Source organism: Dendrobates tinctorius, unplaced genomic scaffold (assembly GCF_039654945.1).
Source record: "Dendrobates tinctorius isolate UK_male_01 unplaced genomic scaffold, ASM3965494v1 ptg000171l, whole genome shotgun sequence".
NCBI lineage: Eukaryota > Metazoa > Chordata > Amphibia > Anura > Dendrobatidae > Dendrobates > Dendrobates tinctorius.
This window is the reverse complement of record NW_027361838.1, coordinates 22,593,947-22,609,885: the sequence shown is the minus strand read 5'-3', so window position 1 is coordinate 22,609,885 and position 15,939 is coordinate 22,593,947. Positions and strand designations below refer to the sequence as shown.

The 15,939-nt window shown below is 48.5% G+C and overlaps 1 protein-coding gene across 1 annotated transcript in view; it reads right to left on the bottom strand.

The window, feature by feature from the left end:
* Nucleotides 1-15,334, bottom strand: part of NAPG (NSF attachment protein gamma) — a 34,286-nt gene extending 18,952 nt beyond the window's left edge. The window contains exons 1-3 of the mRNA XM_073550975.1: nucleotides 15,119-15,334; nucleotides 10,613-10,680; nucleotides 8,616-8,700 (exon numbers count right to left, since the gene is read on the bottom strand). Coding sequence (XP_073407076.1) covers nucleotides 8,616-8,700; nucleotides 10,613-10,680; nucleotides 15,119-15,174 — 209 coding nt within the window. The 5' untranslated portion in view covers nucleotides 15,175-15,334. The remainder of the gene's footprint in view (nucleotides 1-8,615; nucleotides 8,701-10,612; nucleotides 10,681-15,118) is intronic.
* Between the last annotated feature and the right edge of the window lie 605 nt (nucleotides 15,335-15,939).

Below are 15,939 nucleotides of genomic sequence, written 5' to 3'. Positions count from 1 at the left end.
CTCTCTTGCGACCTATGAAATTTCCCCGCTACTTTTGGCAGGTATGAGGGGTCTGGTTTTAATATCAGCTGATCCTGGAATGTTAATAGGAATGGAGGTTCTATTGAAACTGCCTGTATGTCGCTGACCCTTCTGGCTGAAGTTAGTGCCACTAGCAGTACCGTCTTAAGAGATAGGTGTGTAAGGGATATTGAGTCTAACGGTTCAAAGGGGGAGCGTGTTAGGGCATCTAGTACCAGATTCAAGTCCCAGGGGGGCACTCTGGGTATACGTACTGGTTCGCTCCGCTCACAGCCAGAGATGATTCTGGCTATCCATCTATGGTTATAACTATAGAGGGCCCGTAGAGCAGACATTGAACTTTTAGTGTGCTGACGGATAGCCCTAGATCTTTCCCTTTTTGAAGAAATTCTAGAATTGGTGTTATCGGGATTTCACTAGAGTCGGGAGCTGTGTGGAACTCTAGGAACTTTCTCCATACCGTGGTGTAAATCTTTGTAGTAGCCAATTTTCGACTCTGTAGGAGGGTATTGACTAACTCCTCCGTGAACCCTCTTGCTCTCAACATTTCCCTTTCAAGTTCCAAGCCGTCAAGTGGAGATTGTCCACTTGAGGATGGAAGAATGGCCCCTGAGAGAAGAGCTTGGGGAATGAGGGGAGCACCCAATGATCTGTCACTGACATTGTTTGTAGGCATGAAAACCATGGCCTCCTGGGCCAAAATGGCGCTATTAAGATTATCCGCGCCCTTTCTGCCCTGATCTTCCTGATGACCTGTGGCAGTAGTATGATTGAGGGAAATGAATATGCCAGCCTGAACTGCCACGGGGCTTGGAGGGCATCCAGAATTTCTGGATAGTCTGTCACGTTCAGGGAGGCGAACCTTCGCACCTGTCTGTTGGCGAAGAGATCTATCTGGGGAAGACCCCACAGTGACACGATGTGTTTGAATATTTGCCGGCTCAGGCACCATTCTCCTTGCCTTAGCGTGTAGTGACTTAGAAAGTCTGCTTCCGAATTGTCTCTTGCTCTTATGTGGAGAGTCGAGAGACAAAAATTGCTTTTTGGCTAAGGATAAGATTTTTCTTGCGGAAGACATTAGGCTGTCCGATCGAGTTCCTCCTTGCCTGTTCAGATATGCCACCACTGTGGTGTCAAAGGATTCTCACGTGTTCCCCTTGTAACTGTGGAAAGAATTGATATAACGCATGACTAACCGCATTCAGTTCTTTTAAGTTTGAGGAATCTTGTCTCTTGCTTATATCCCACTGGCCTTGGGAGAAGGTCCCTCCCATATGAGCCCCCCATATTGTAGGGCTGGCATCAGTAGTAACTATACGGGAAGGTGTTATTACCCATGGTACTCCTCACGATAGATTATCATCATCTAACCACCACGCTAGGGAAGTTAGGACTGTTTGGGATAAGGTGATTTTCTTTGCCAAATTTCCTCTGACACCAGCCTCTTCTAGGAGAATTTGGTGTTGCAGTTACCTGGTGCGGAACTGGGCCCACTGAACCGCTGGGATGCAGGAGGTAAGGGACCCTAGGAGGGACATTGCTTCCCTCAAGGACATGCATGGTTTGTCCATTGCTAACGTGATCTTTCTTTTGATCATTGCAATCTTTACCTGTGGTAGCAGACATTTTTGGTTTATGGAGTCTAATTGGAGACCTAAGAAGGACTGGACAGATTGTGGCTCGACTCTGGACTTTTTGAAGTTTATTATCCATCCTAGAGCCTGTAGGGATAAGAGTGCGTCAGCAACTCGTCTATTACATTGTCGAGTTGAGTTCCCTATTATTAAAAAGTCATCCAGATAGGGTATTATCAAGGTGTCTTTTTGGTGTCTGAAGGCCATTACTTCCAGCATCACCTTTGTAAAGAATCGTGATGCGATGGAAAGGCCGAATGGCATGGCTGTGAACTGGAGATGATGTATGGTGCCAGCGAGGGAGACCGCCACTCTCAGGTATTTCTGATACCTGTAATGGATGGGAAGATGATAAGCATCCTTTAGATCTAAGCCTGCCATCATACAATTGGGGAAGAGGAGCTTAATTGTAGATCTAATAGACTCCATCTTAAACCAATGGTTTTTGACAAATGTATTTAGCTTTTTCAGGTTGATGATTGTCCTGAAAGAGTCATCTGGCTTAGGTAACAGAAAAAGAGGGGAGTAAAATCCTCTCCCTTCCTGTTCTTTGGGCACATGGACCAATACTTTTTTGTCCAACAAGCTTATAATCTCAACTTCCAGGTCCTGCTGTTGGATTGGTGAGTTGAGAGATGTTATAACCGAGTTATGGGGAACGTGATGGAACTCTATCTTTCGCCAATTTCTAACAATGTCCAGGACCGAAGAGCTGGCTGTGATTTTTTCCCATTCTCGGAGGAAAAATTTTAGTCTTCCTCCTACTGCAGGGACTGGCTCTTTAGTTCCTGTCTCTGCAGAAGGAGGATCCCTTAAATATGACACCTTTGTTCTTGTCCTCCTTTGTGACCCAACGATTTTGGTTTTCCGCTGGCCTTCCTCTGCCAAATGGCCGTCTCCTAAACGCCCTCCTATAAAATGGGAGAAGGGGGTTAGGGAAGCCCTTCTTTCTTTTGCCTTGGTGAGGATCTCATCTAAGGTTTTCCCAAACAGAAACTCACCCTCACAAGGGATGGCACAGAGCTTTGCCTTGGATTGGGTATCGCCTCTCCAGCTTTTAAGCCACAGACTACGCCTGGTGTTAAGTAAGCCTGCTGTCCTGGCTGCCAAGAGTAACGAGTCAGCAGAAGCATTTGCTATAAATGCAGCCGCGCCATGGATCAAGGGAATAGCAGCTCGCAATTTGTCTCTGGAAGTCTTTTGGTCTATTTGTTGGTCTAGTTGATCAATCCAGACCAGCATAGAACGAGCCATGCAAGTGCTGGCTATTGCCAGCTTAAATGTGCCGGTAGCTGCCTCCTTTGCCCTTTTTAGTGAGGCATCAGCTTTACAGTCGAGCGGATCTTTTAGTACCCCTGCGTCCTTCACCGGTAAGGCTGATTGTTTTGAGGTAGAGGCGACCGCAGCGTCCACTTTCGGGACCTTGGACCATGTTAACGACTCGTCACTGAAGGGGTACCTTCTTTTTGAGGCTGAGGGGAGATAACCTCTCTGGTTATCTGCTTTTCCCACTCTTTCTTAACCAGGGCTTTTATGGCTGGCATAACAGGGAAGGCTCTCCTCTTCCTATCAGTTAATCCTGCCAACATAATTTCTTGTGTTGTTTGCGGCTCCCTTGTCTCTGTGCACCCCATGGATGTTTCTAACGGACTTAACTAAGTTGGCCATGTTCTCTAAGGGAAAACATGAACGCCCCTCCATATCTGGGGAGGATGACAATGTGGATGCGTTGGAGCCATCAGAGATCACCGCTTCGTCCTCGTCAGAGTCTGTGCCGGCCACTGTCGGTTTCTTAGTCTTAGTATGTTTAGGTGTACTACTAGACTGGGTTAGGGCCCGTAACTCTTTCCTTATTATGGCTCTTAAGTCTGTGGCTGACGCTGATGCCTGTTTTGCAGTCTCATTAATGCATTTTTTTACATAGCCTTTTGGTGTAAGTGTCCGGTAGGAGGCGTCTGCAAAGAGCACATTCTTTATTTTTTGATTTTTCTTTTTTCTTAGCCTGAGGGAGGAGATGTAGCGAAGAGGGAGAGAGGAAGAGAGAGAAGTATTTATCAGCTTGATAGGCAGAGTCGTCCACTCACCCAGAGAAGCTGTAGGTACCGGATCAGGAGGCTGAGATGAAGGCTTGTTGGCGTGGCTTCTGTCCGAGGAACCTCTGGCAGAGTGGTCCTTGGATGCTGCTGTGTCACCCGCCGGGGGATGCGTGCGCTGTCCTGGGGAAGACATGCTTGCATGCCGCACCCCCTGCAGCAGGGTTTTTTATGTGCCCCACCATCTTGCCGGTACCTCCCCCCTCCCCCGGGTGCGCCTCCTCGAGGTAGGCGCGGCTAATTCGCGCGTGCTCGGCCTGGTATACAGCCGCCGGGCCGCGCTGCTGAATATCGCCATCTTTCTTTTTTTTTCCTTTCGCAGCTTCTGCGGGGTGGGAGCGGGAGCGCTTTCCATGCTTAGGCGCGGTCTCGCGATACACTCGGGACCGCGCGTGCGCCCTGCCGCTGGGGATCCTCCAGTGACCCGGAAGTTCCTCCTTACCACTTCCGGTATCAGCGCTGCATGTGCGTCCTCCTTCTGGGCGCTGAAGCCATAGGAAAAACCGAGGCTGCATCTGTTCCCCCCGGTTCCTCGCTCCCACACGGACCGGGATGGCCATCTCCGGACCCCGGTGGCTTGTAAATATGCAGGAGATCCCCAGGTGGCCTTACCCAGACCCATTGTTTCTGCCACTGCAGCTGTGGCTGCTCAGTCGAGGAGGGAGCCGGAATACAGCACTCCCCTGTCACTGCTTCTGGACTGGAACCCCTGCCGTTCCCACAGAGACTGCACAGGCAGTTCCTTGGCCCAGGTATATCTGTAGAAGAATCCTGCGGTTTTCCATAGGAACAGGAAACCAACTGAGGAGAGGTGGACCTCCCTCTTATCTCTGTAGGTTTCCTGTTCCTATGGGCGGATCCCTCTCTCCAAGTGGGTGCTGTCGTGGCGAAGGGTAAAAAATTAACTTTTTGATGATATTCTAATTTTGCGACAAGTACCCTGTATATGTATGGTGTTTCAGAATTCAAAGCATGTAAATAAAGTGATGCTTTTTTAAATTAGGTTGTAAAAGGTTTTCAGCCTCCGAACATTTTCAAGATGTCTCTTACAGTGAGCTTAATCTAACATTGCTTAAATGTTATCTTGGGGGCAGTGGTGACAATCATCTATTCGGTGATGCAATTAATTTATATTCCCCTCTCCGAAACTCTTGCTATGCTTCTGTGTGTAGCAGTGAACGCTGTCAGCAGAAAGACAAGTGAACATGGCTGGTACAGCAAGTATCACTACGCACGCGCGCACGGCATCGTTCCCTCTAAGAAGAGATCCGTGACTAACAGAAGCAGGGGAAGTCCAAAATGCCATAAGAGGAGCATAATGGTACATTGAGATCTTAGCCACGGCAAAGGTACTCTGGCACCACAGTTTTATACCTATGGGTCTGGAGGACCGGCCAGAATGCCCACGCTGCCCTCTTTCCACCAATGAAATTGGTTACAATGGGCGCAAAGTGTCAGAATTGGGACATAAAACAATTAGAGAAGATGACCTGCTCTGATGAATCACTTTCTATTTTGTATCTTTTGGATGATGGGGTATGTGTGTTGTTTCCCATGGAGGACAAGTGCCAGAAACAGTGTGATGCTGGGGTCAACGTTCTGCAGGGGAACCTTGTGTCCTGTCAGTCACGAGGATGTTGCGCTGACACATATCAAGAATTTAAACATTGTTGCACGTCAAGTACACACATTTATGGAAACCGTATTTTCTGAAGGCAGTGGCCTCTTCCTGTAACATTCCAAAAACTGTTCAGTAAAGATGTGAGGGACAAGATGAAGATATCAAGGTGAAGATTACACCTCCAAAATTTCAATATATTCAAGCACTTGTGACATGTGTTGGGAAATAAGTCTGATACAAGGAAACCACAACTTACAAAAGTTAAAGAGAAATTACATAATTTATGGGGAGTTTCTGTTGTTCTGGCACCTCAGGGGCGCTGCCAGTGTGACATGGCACTCTCAAACCATTCCAGCAAAATCTGAACTCCAATATAGCGCTTCTTCCCTTTTGAGCTTTTCACTGTGCATCATAAGTAGTTTTCGGTCACGTATAGGGTATTTACACACTTAGGAGAAATTGGAGCCCAAAATGTGTTGTGCAATTTCTCCTGCTACCTTTATGAAAATAAAAAATTGGGGCTAAAAAATTTTTTGGTGGGATTTTTTTTTTTTTTACTTTCATGGCTCTTTGTTATACACTTCTGTGAAGCATCTGAGGATTTCACAGATCTAGATACATTCCTTAAGGTGTCTAGCGTACAAAATGGGGTCACTTGTGGGGGTTAGCACTATTTAGGCCTATCATGGTCTCTCCAAACGCGACATGTAGTTCGCTCTCGATTCTAGCCATTGACGCGTCAAAAAGTCAAACTGTGTTCCTTCCCTTCCGAGCCCTGCCGTGCGTCCAAACAGTAGTTTTCACACACATGTGGGGTATCGGCGTACTCAGGAGAAATTGCACAACAAATGTTTGAGGCTCACTTTCTCCGGCTATCTTTGTAAAAATAAAAACATTTTGGGGCTAAAGTAAAAGGTTTGCGAAAACAAAGTTTAATGTTCATTTTTTCCTTCTACATTCCATTAATTCCACAGAGTGGTGTACATTCTCGTAGCCTTTGTATTGAGCCTGTTGACCATTTTGTACATGTTCATGAAGTGGCTGTACACTATTACTTCCTGAAGTGGACACTTCTCAACAGCATTATTAACGATGGGTAAGATTCTCAGAATTTGGACCCCCACGGATCTTTATACTGTACACCATATAAAACAACTCTGTAAATTGTAGGTCCCCTTAAAATGACTTCCTGCAAAGTCTTGGTCCTCGCCTTGACAGGTCAATGCCATCTTGATGGCAAATAGTGAACAAAACAACGTTAGGGAGATGGTTTTAATGTTCTGGATGATCGATGTATATATTACAGCCTACTTGTAACATTTCTGATAAAAAAAGGACACTGCTACGATCATTATACAATTATGATGCAATTAATCTCAGATATAGGAAATGCGGCACTCACCAATGATGCTGTAATCCACCTTATTTCAGTGTAATAACCATGGTCACAAAATGTAACCTCTTGTGCTATACTGTGACCATGTTTTTTTACACTAGAAAAAAGGGGATAAAAACCATCAGTGGTGAGTGTCACAATTTCGACATCTGCTGGCATTCACATTTCTGAAATGGTGCTATGTCAATATTTTTTTATGTAATCATAGATTTAGTTAAAAAAAAAAATATCCCAATAATTGCCCCCAAAGTACACTGTATGATAACAGGCTTATAGCTTTGCATCCAAAAGAAGTATGTAACCTTTAAGGTCCAAAAATTGCAGATGTTGTGTTAAGCTCTATACATAACCAACTGGTACGGAACAAATATCAATGCCATCCTGGGACGAGACTAGGTAATGCCCACATTGGATGGTGCTCCTTAGGCTATGTTCACACGTTGCGTTTTTGCAGCTTTTTTTATCTCATGCACACAGCTTGGTTTTTTGTTTTCCTGGCTGATTTGGAAAGCTGCTCTGTTTTTGCAAATTGCAACATGTCACTTCTTTCAACATATTTGCAGCGTCTGTTCACCCATAAGAAATAATGGGCAAGAGCAAAAACACAAAATGAAGGTATCAGATTTTGCTCTGTTTTTGGCTGTAAAAACCTCAGGAATTTAAAGCAGGCTTTTTCTTGGACCACTAAAGTTTATTAACATGTACACGAGACAAAAGGCAGCAAAACCTAGTTTTTGTAAACAGCTTCTTTACTGTCAAGACAGCAGGTTTTCCCTGTGGAAAATAAACGCAGCAAAAACGCAATGTGTGAACATAGCCTTAGACCTTTGGAAACCACCTCACATTGTATGAGGACAACACTTCCCTTTTTTTGCTGACCTTAGTATAACACTATAAAGGCTCTACTTTGTAGAATCAGTGTCACTCTTATCCATAAACTGTGACTGGTACTGCAGCTTATGGCTACATTTAAAGAGTAAAGCCCCCGTTACACACTGCGATATCGCTAGCAATATCGCTGTAAAGTCACCGATTTTGTGACGTTGCAGCGATATTGCTAGCGATATCGCTGCATGTGATACTTACCTCCGACCGGCTCCCCCGCTGGTTATCGCTGATCGCGCGAGAAGCTCCTGGATCATTCCTCGTCGTCCAATTCCTGATGTGACGACGAGCGACGCGTGGAGCCGGGCGGGAGGACGCAGGATCGCCGCGTCTGACAGGTAAGTAGCGATCCCCGTCCCCTGCGATGTCGCTGGTGAGGTCTGCCCGAGTGGCAGCTCACTAGCGACCACCCAGCGATTCACCAGCGATCCTGACCGCGTCATATCGCTGGTCGGGATCGCTGGTGAGTCGCTAGGTGTAACGGTACCCTAACTAAAGGACTTTATTAGGGTTTTTTATTTTCCTCATTTCTGCAATAAAACTTGCTTGTAAGTGGCTTAGATAAATTGATTTTCTCTGGCAAATTTTCCTGCCTTTATCTGCACTGATTTCAGAATGTATTGAATTGGAGTACAGATGATGGCAGTTACAGTTTCATCGCCTGAGCCTCTAACTCTGAGGATAACTTGCTGCAGGAGATTGTTCTGATAAGCAGGATGAGTTAGGTGCTGACCCATCACTGCCATCATCTGTACTCCAAATTAGTATGTTGTGATATCAATGCATCCAAAGGCAGGAAAATAGACTGGGGAAAAAACAGAGATTTGGAAGCCGCTTTCCATGCAAATGAGCCAAAAAAATAATTTTTTGTTACTTTTTAAGTAAATCCTTATTGTTTTTTTAATTCTGTGTGTCCACGATATATAAAAAGCACAATACCAAATTTATGTTTCAAGAAAGGATACGCTTTGTTGTTCTCATAAGATTCAGCCTCCTTTAAGAATGCGTCTTTGGCCTGGTCGTACTGTTTGGCATTTTTAAAGGCGACAGCTGTAAGAAACAACATCATAGCATTATAAGTATATGCTGGGCAAGAAAAGCAAACACATTAACCAGAAAGATGGAAGGCTTCTTTCTAATCACTGTCATAGCGAACAATGTTTGAAAAGACTGGGACAGACTTATAATGGGAACCATGAAGGCTGGTCTTGGGCTTCTGATAGTTTTGACCAGTTTAAGTCAATCTCCTGGACATAAGAAAATAAGATCATGGCCTATCACTACTGAAGAGTGTTGTGGACATGTTCTTGTACAGAGGTCAGTGGAGGAGCTTATCTATGGTCAGTGATGTGATTCTGAGCATTCACCGGTTCTGTGGAATCAGTCGTAGTTGGTATAAAATGGACCGATTCCGAAAATGTATAATAAAATTGGGTACAGTAATTCAATGCAGCATGTGCTGAATATTTCTTCATAAGAATTTGGGAAAATTATGAAATGTCCAATAAATAACTGTTCTGTTCCTGATCTAAAGATTTCGTTTTTTATGAATCTGTGCTGCACTTTATGTACATGCTAAGTTATGACGCTCCTCCTCTACAGATCAGATGAAAAAAAACATTGGGAAGGAATGCCTTCACTCATCTCAGAACTGCTAGGGTGAACATGAAAACAGGATTAAAGCAAGTAAAGAGCTTGATTATTGTATCATAATGGCAATTAAAAGCCTGATACCATTTTACTACAGTAAATGTATCACTGAAACATGAGTCATGTATGAGGGAGTCGGAGTCAGGGAAATTGAGGAGTCGGAGTGGGAGGTTTGGCTTACTAACTCCACAGACCTGGTTGTTACATAGCTGGTAGGATAATGACTTGAGAATAGATGTGACAATCTGTTGAACTGATTACGCAGTGTGAAAATAGCAAGAGTTTAGGCGGATGTGCAATTTTTGATACTTTGTGCTTATTTTTCACCATTTTCAGGATCCCTGCTTGCGGTCAGTGAACAGAGGCATCATTTACATCCAGATAAACAGACGTCAGTCATTAACCACTGCAGTGACATGAAGATCATAGAGACATGAGTATACAAGGCAGCAACTGGCCGGCCGGCTTGCCTTGCCCTTAGAGGCAAAATGTAATCACAGACAGGTAGACAAACCTTTATTTTCAAATGAGAAAAAACACAGTCTGTACCCTGATGGCAGCGATTTAAGTCTCTAAATCTGACAGCTGTCACCCTGCAGCCTGGAAGAGATACTTAGGGGCGAGATTCATTATTGGCATTGTGCCAGCATTGTGGCATAAGAAAATTGTAAAAGACTTCTGACTTTTTCACCTTCTCAGCAAAGGATCTCTTAATAATTGCACCTGAAATTAATGTATATTGTAGCACAATTCTGCACCATGCAGCCAACAAGACATTTCACCATGGAAGCGGATACCAGCTGATCAGTGGGTGTGCTGGGTATCAGAACCCCGCCAATCTGTTACTGAACACTAATTCTGGGGAGAAGTCAGCACAATCACGAGACCGGAAAACTCCTATAAGGGCTCGTGGAGACGACTATTTTTGGCCCAAGTGCGATTTGACAAAACATCACATGGCACTCAGACCAATGATAGTCTATGGGGCCATTTAAATGACTGATTTTTTTCTCAGACAAAGTCTGTTTGAGGAAAAAACATTGCAGCATGTACGATTTACATCCGATATCAGATCACACCTGGAAACCATCGGACTGCACTCAGAAGACATCTGATAGAATGGAGAAGATGGAGACGTTTATTTACATCTTCCTTTCCACATCTGAGAAAATCTGATCACACTATGCTCAAACTTGGACAGATTTTATCGGGTGAGAGTAAATACCGTCTTGTGACCCCGGCCTTACATTACAATTCATTGCAGTCCTGAGTGATGGAGAATACACCCGGGGAAATCCACTTCTGTACATACCTGCCTTAGAATATTCGGAAGCCGCGCTGTCATAGTCCGGTTTCCACTTTAAGAACCCAGTTTTCAAACTGTAACAAAATGCAGAACAGAATGACAGAATAAAGACTACACAGATGTTCCCACAGTCAGGGCAAGACAGAGAAAGCCCTGTAATTTGGCCTCCGGTAACCTGAAAATAATCCAATTCTTCCAGAACTGCAATAGAATGTGGAAGCAAGGAGGACATGCCTCAGTGAGCTGCACATGAGGCCTCTCCACATGAGAGGACACAACTTCCTACATGGCTGAGATATCAACTATTCTTTTCAGATATTTCCTAGGACTGCGTTCACATTAGGTTTCAGCTCAACATTCAGGATTGTAGGATCCCTGAGGAAGTCAGGAACGCAGATTGGAAACCTCAGGAGATCCAAGCACATCGGCATGAGTAGTGACAAGAGGCCCCCGCACATCGGCACGAGTGGCCCCAGCACATCGGCACGAGTAGTCACGACAGGCCCCAAGCACATCAGCACGAGTAGTCACGAGAGGCCCAAGCACAGCTGGACAAGCAGTCACGAAAGGCCCCAGCACAGCTGGACAAGCAGTCACGAGAGGCCCCAGCACAGCTGGACAAGCAGTCACGAGAGGCCCCAGCACAGCTGGACAAGCAGTCACGAGAGGCCCCAGCACATCGGCACGAAAGGCCCCAGCACATCGGCACGAGAGGCCCCAGCACATCGGCACGAGAGGCCCCAGCACATCTGGACTAGTAGTCACGAGTGGCCCCAGCACATCAGCACGAGTAGTCACGAGAGGCCCCAGCACATCGACACGAATAGTCACGAGAGGCCCCAGCACATCGACACGAATAGTCACGAGAGGCCCAAGCACAGCTGGACAAGTAGTCACGAGAGGCCCAAGCACAGCTGGACAAGTAGTCACGAGAGGCCCAAGCACAGCTGGACAAGCGTAGTCACGAGAGGCCCCAGCACATCTGGACAAGCGTAGTCACGAGAGGCCCCAGCACATCTGGACAAGCGTAGTCACGAGAGGCCCCAGCACATCTGGACAAGCGTAGTCACGAGAGGCCCCAGCACATCTGGACAAGCGTAGTCACGAGAGGCCCCAGCACATCTGGACAAGCGTAGTCACGAGAGGCCCCAGCACATCTGGACAAGCGTAGTCACGAGAGGCCCCAGCACATCTGGACAAGCGTAGTCACGAGAGGCCCCAGCACATCTGGACAAGCGTAGTCACGAGAGGCCCCAGCACATCTGGACAAGCGTAGTCACGAGAGGCCCCAGCACATCTGGACAAGCGTAGTCACGAGAGGCCCCAGCACATCTGGACAAGCGTAGTCACGAGAGGCCCCAGCACATCTGGACAAGCGTAGTCACGAGAGGCCCCAGCACATCTGGACAAGCGTAGTCACGAGAGGCCCCAGCACATCGGCGCAAAAGTCACAGGCCAGAGGGAGGCATCATCCAGCTTTCCTAGTCTCCTGAATGTCAAATCACTTATAAGGAAGAATCATGGCAGCAGTGACACATTCACCTGCTAAGCCCTGGGAAGCAATGAGGGGACTCTATACAGCAGAGTAGTCACGAGAGGCCCAAGCACATCTGGACAAGTAGTCACGAGAGGCCCCAGCACGAGAGGCCCCAGCACACCTGGACAAGTAGTCACGAGAGGCCCAAGCACATCTGGAAGAGTAGTCACGAGAGGCCCCAGCACATCTGGAAGAGTAGTCACGAGAGGCCCCAGCACATCGGCACGAGTAGTCACGAGAGGCCCCAGCACATCGGCACGAGTAGTCACGAGAGGCCCCAGCACATCGGCACGAGTAGTCACTGGAGGACCCAGCACATCGGCGCAGAAGTCACAGGGCAGAGGGAGGCAACACCCAGCTTTCCTAGTCTCCTGAATGGCAAATCACTTATAGGGAAGAATCATGGCAGCAGTGACACATTCACCTGCTAAGCCCTGGGAAGCAATGAGGGGACTCTATACAGCAGAGTAGTCACGAGAGGCCCAAGCACATCTGGACAAGTAGTCACGAGAGGCCCCAGCACATCTGGACGAGTAGTAGTCACGAGAGGCCCCAGCACATCTGGACGAGTAGTAGTCACGAGAGGCCCCAGCACATCTGGACGAGTAGTAGTCACGAGAGGCCCCAGCACATCTGGACGAGTAGTAGTCACGAGAGGCATCGGCACGAGTAGTCACGAGAGGCATCTGGACGAGTAGTCACGAGAGGCCCCAGCACATCTGGACGAGTAGTCACGAGAGGCCCCAGCACATCTGGACGAGAAGTCACGAGAGGCCCCAGCACATCTGGACGAGAAGTCACGAGAGGCCCCAGCACATCTGGACGAATAGCCACGAGAGGCCCCAGCACATCTGGACTAGTAGCCACGAGAGGCCCCAGCACATCTGGACTAGTAGCCACGAGAGGCCCCAGCACATCTGGACTAGTAGCCACGAGAGGCCCCAGCACATCTGGACTAGTAGCCACGAGAGGCCCCAGCACATCTGGACTAGTAGCCACGAGAGGCCCCAGCACATCTGGACTAGTAGCCACGAGAGGCCCCAGCACATCTGGACTAGTAGCCACGAGAGGCCCCAGCACATCTGGACTAGTAGCCACGAGAGGCCCCAGCACATCTGGACTAGTAGCCACGAGAGGCCCCAGCACATCTGGACTAGTAGCCACGAGAGGCCCCAGCACATCTGGACTAGTAGCCACGAGAGGCCCCAGCACATCTGGACTAGTAGCCACGAGAGGCCCCAGCACATCTGGACTAGTAGCCACGAGAGGCCCCAGCACATCTGGACTAGTAGCCACGAGAGGCCCCAGCACATCTGGACTAGTAGCCACGAGAGGCCCCAGCACATCAGGACTAGTAGCCACGAGAGGCCCCAGCACATCAGGACTAGTAGCCACGAGAGGCCCCAGCACATCAGGACAAGTAGACACGAGAGGCCCCAGCACATCTGGACTAGTAGTCACGAGAGGCCCCAGCACATCTGGACTAGTAGTCACGAGAGGCCCCTGCACATCTGGACTAGTAGTCACGAGAGGCCCCAGCACATCTGGACTAGTAGTCACGAGAGGCCCCAGCACATCTGGACTAGTAGTCACGAGAGGCCCCAGCACATCTGGACTAGTAGTCACGAGAGGCCCCAGCACATCTGGACTAGTAGTCACGAGAGGCCCCAGCACATCTGGACTAGTAGTCACGAGAGGCCCCAGCACATCTGGACTAGTAGTCACGAGAGGCCCCAGCACATCTGGACTAGTAGTCACGAGAGGCCCCAGCACATCAGGACTAGTAGTCACGAGAGGCCCCAGCACATCAGGACTAGTAGTCACGAGAGGCCCCAGCACATCAGGACAAGTAGCCACGAGAGGCCCCCGCACATCAGCACGAGTAGTCACGAGAGGCCCCAGCACATCTGGACAAGTAGTCACGAGAGGCCCCAGCACATCTGGATGAGTAGTCACGAGAGGCCCCAGCACATCTGGACGAGTAGTCACGAGAGGCCCCAGCACATCAGGACAAGTAGCCACGAGAGGCCCCAGCACATCAGGACAAGTAGCCACGAGAGGCCCCAGCACATCAGGACAAGTAGCCACGAGAGGCCCCAGCACATCGGCACGAGTAGTCACGAGAGGCCCCAGCACATCGGCACGAGTAGTCACGAGAGGCCCCAGCACATCTGGATGAGTAGTCACGAGAGGCCCCAGCACATCTGGACGAGTAGTCACGAGAGGCCCCAGCACATCAGGACAAGTAGCCACGAGAGGCCCCCGCACATCAGGACAAGTAGCCACGAGAGGCCCCCGCACATCGGCACGAGTAGTCACGAAAGGCCCCAGCACATCTGGACAAGTAGTCACAAGAGGCCCCCGCACATCGGCACGAGTAGTCACGAAAGGCCCCAGCACATCTGGACAAGTAGACACGAGAGGCCCCCACACATCTGGACAAGTAGACACGAGAGGCCCCAGCACATCGGCACGAGTAGTCACGAGAGGCCCCAGCACATCTGGACAAGTAGTCACGAGAGGCCCCCACACATCTGGACAAGTAGTCACGAGAGGCCCCAGCACATCTGGACAAGTAGACACGAGAGGCCCCAGCACATCTGGACAAGTAGACACGAGAGGCCCCCACACATCTGGACAAGTAGACACGAGAGGCCCCAGCACATCGGCGCAGGAGTCACAGGGCAGAGGGAGGCGTCACCCAGCTTTCCTAGTCTCCTGAATGGCAAATCACTTATAAGGAAGAATCATGGCAGGCAGCAATGACACATTCACCTGCTAAGCCGTGGGAAGCAATGAGGGGACTCTATACAGCAGAGCTGCCCATGAGCCCAAGGATGTCCGAGTGCTACAGAGAATCTCAGGCCAAGCCACAGGCGGCAGAATAAGGAGGAGGCATGCACCTGCCTCCCACACTGGGCATCATGGCAGAGACAGCTGTCACCGTGCACACACCCGCACCCGCCTCCTCTTACCATTTCTCCGCTTTCGCTAGATGCTCTAAAGCTTCATTGATCTTCTGAGCCGCCATGACAGCTCCGGGCCGGCAATAATATCATACGTCACCGGAGGCGGAACCGGAGCAGCCGGAGAAGAATGTCAGGTCCTAGAGGGCTACAGGACCTTGGATGACGTCATGGTCATGTGATCAGTCACGTGTTGTGGGCAGAATCCGGCTCTGGGTTGTGAGGCTGTAGCAGAGATTGTGAGATGAGTTCTTATCATAAGAGGGAGATCAAGTAGACAGCAAGACTAGCCCTACTAATATACAGAGACCCTGAGCTGTGCATGCGTGATATACAGAGATCTGAGCTGTGCATGTGTGATATACAGGGATCAGCTGCAATATACAGGAATCTGAGCTGCGCATGTGTGTAATATACAGGGATCTGAGCTATGCATGTTTGTAATATACAGGGATCTGAGCTATGCATGTGTGTAATATACAGGGATCTGAGCTATGCATGTGTGATATACAGGGATCAGCTGCAATATACAGGACTCTGAGCTGTGCATGTGTGATATACAGGGATCTGAGCTATGCATGTTTGTAATATACAGGGATCTGAGCTATGCATGTTTGTAATATACAGGGATCTGAGCTATGCATGTGTGATATACAGGGATCAGCTGCAATATACAGGGATCTGAGCTGTGCATGTGTGATATACAGGGATCTGAGCTGTGCATGTGTGATATACAGGGATCAGCTGCAATATACAGGACTCTGAGCTGTGCATGTGTGATATACAGGGATCTGAGCTATGCATGTGTGTAATATACAGGGATCTGAGCT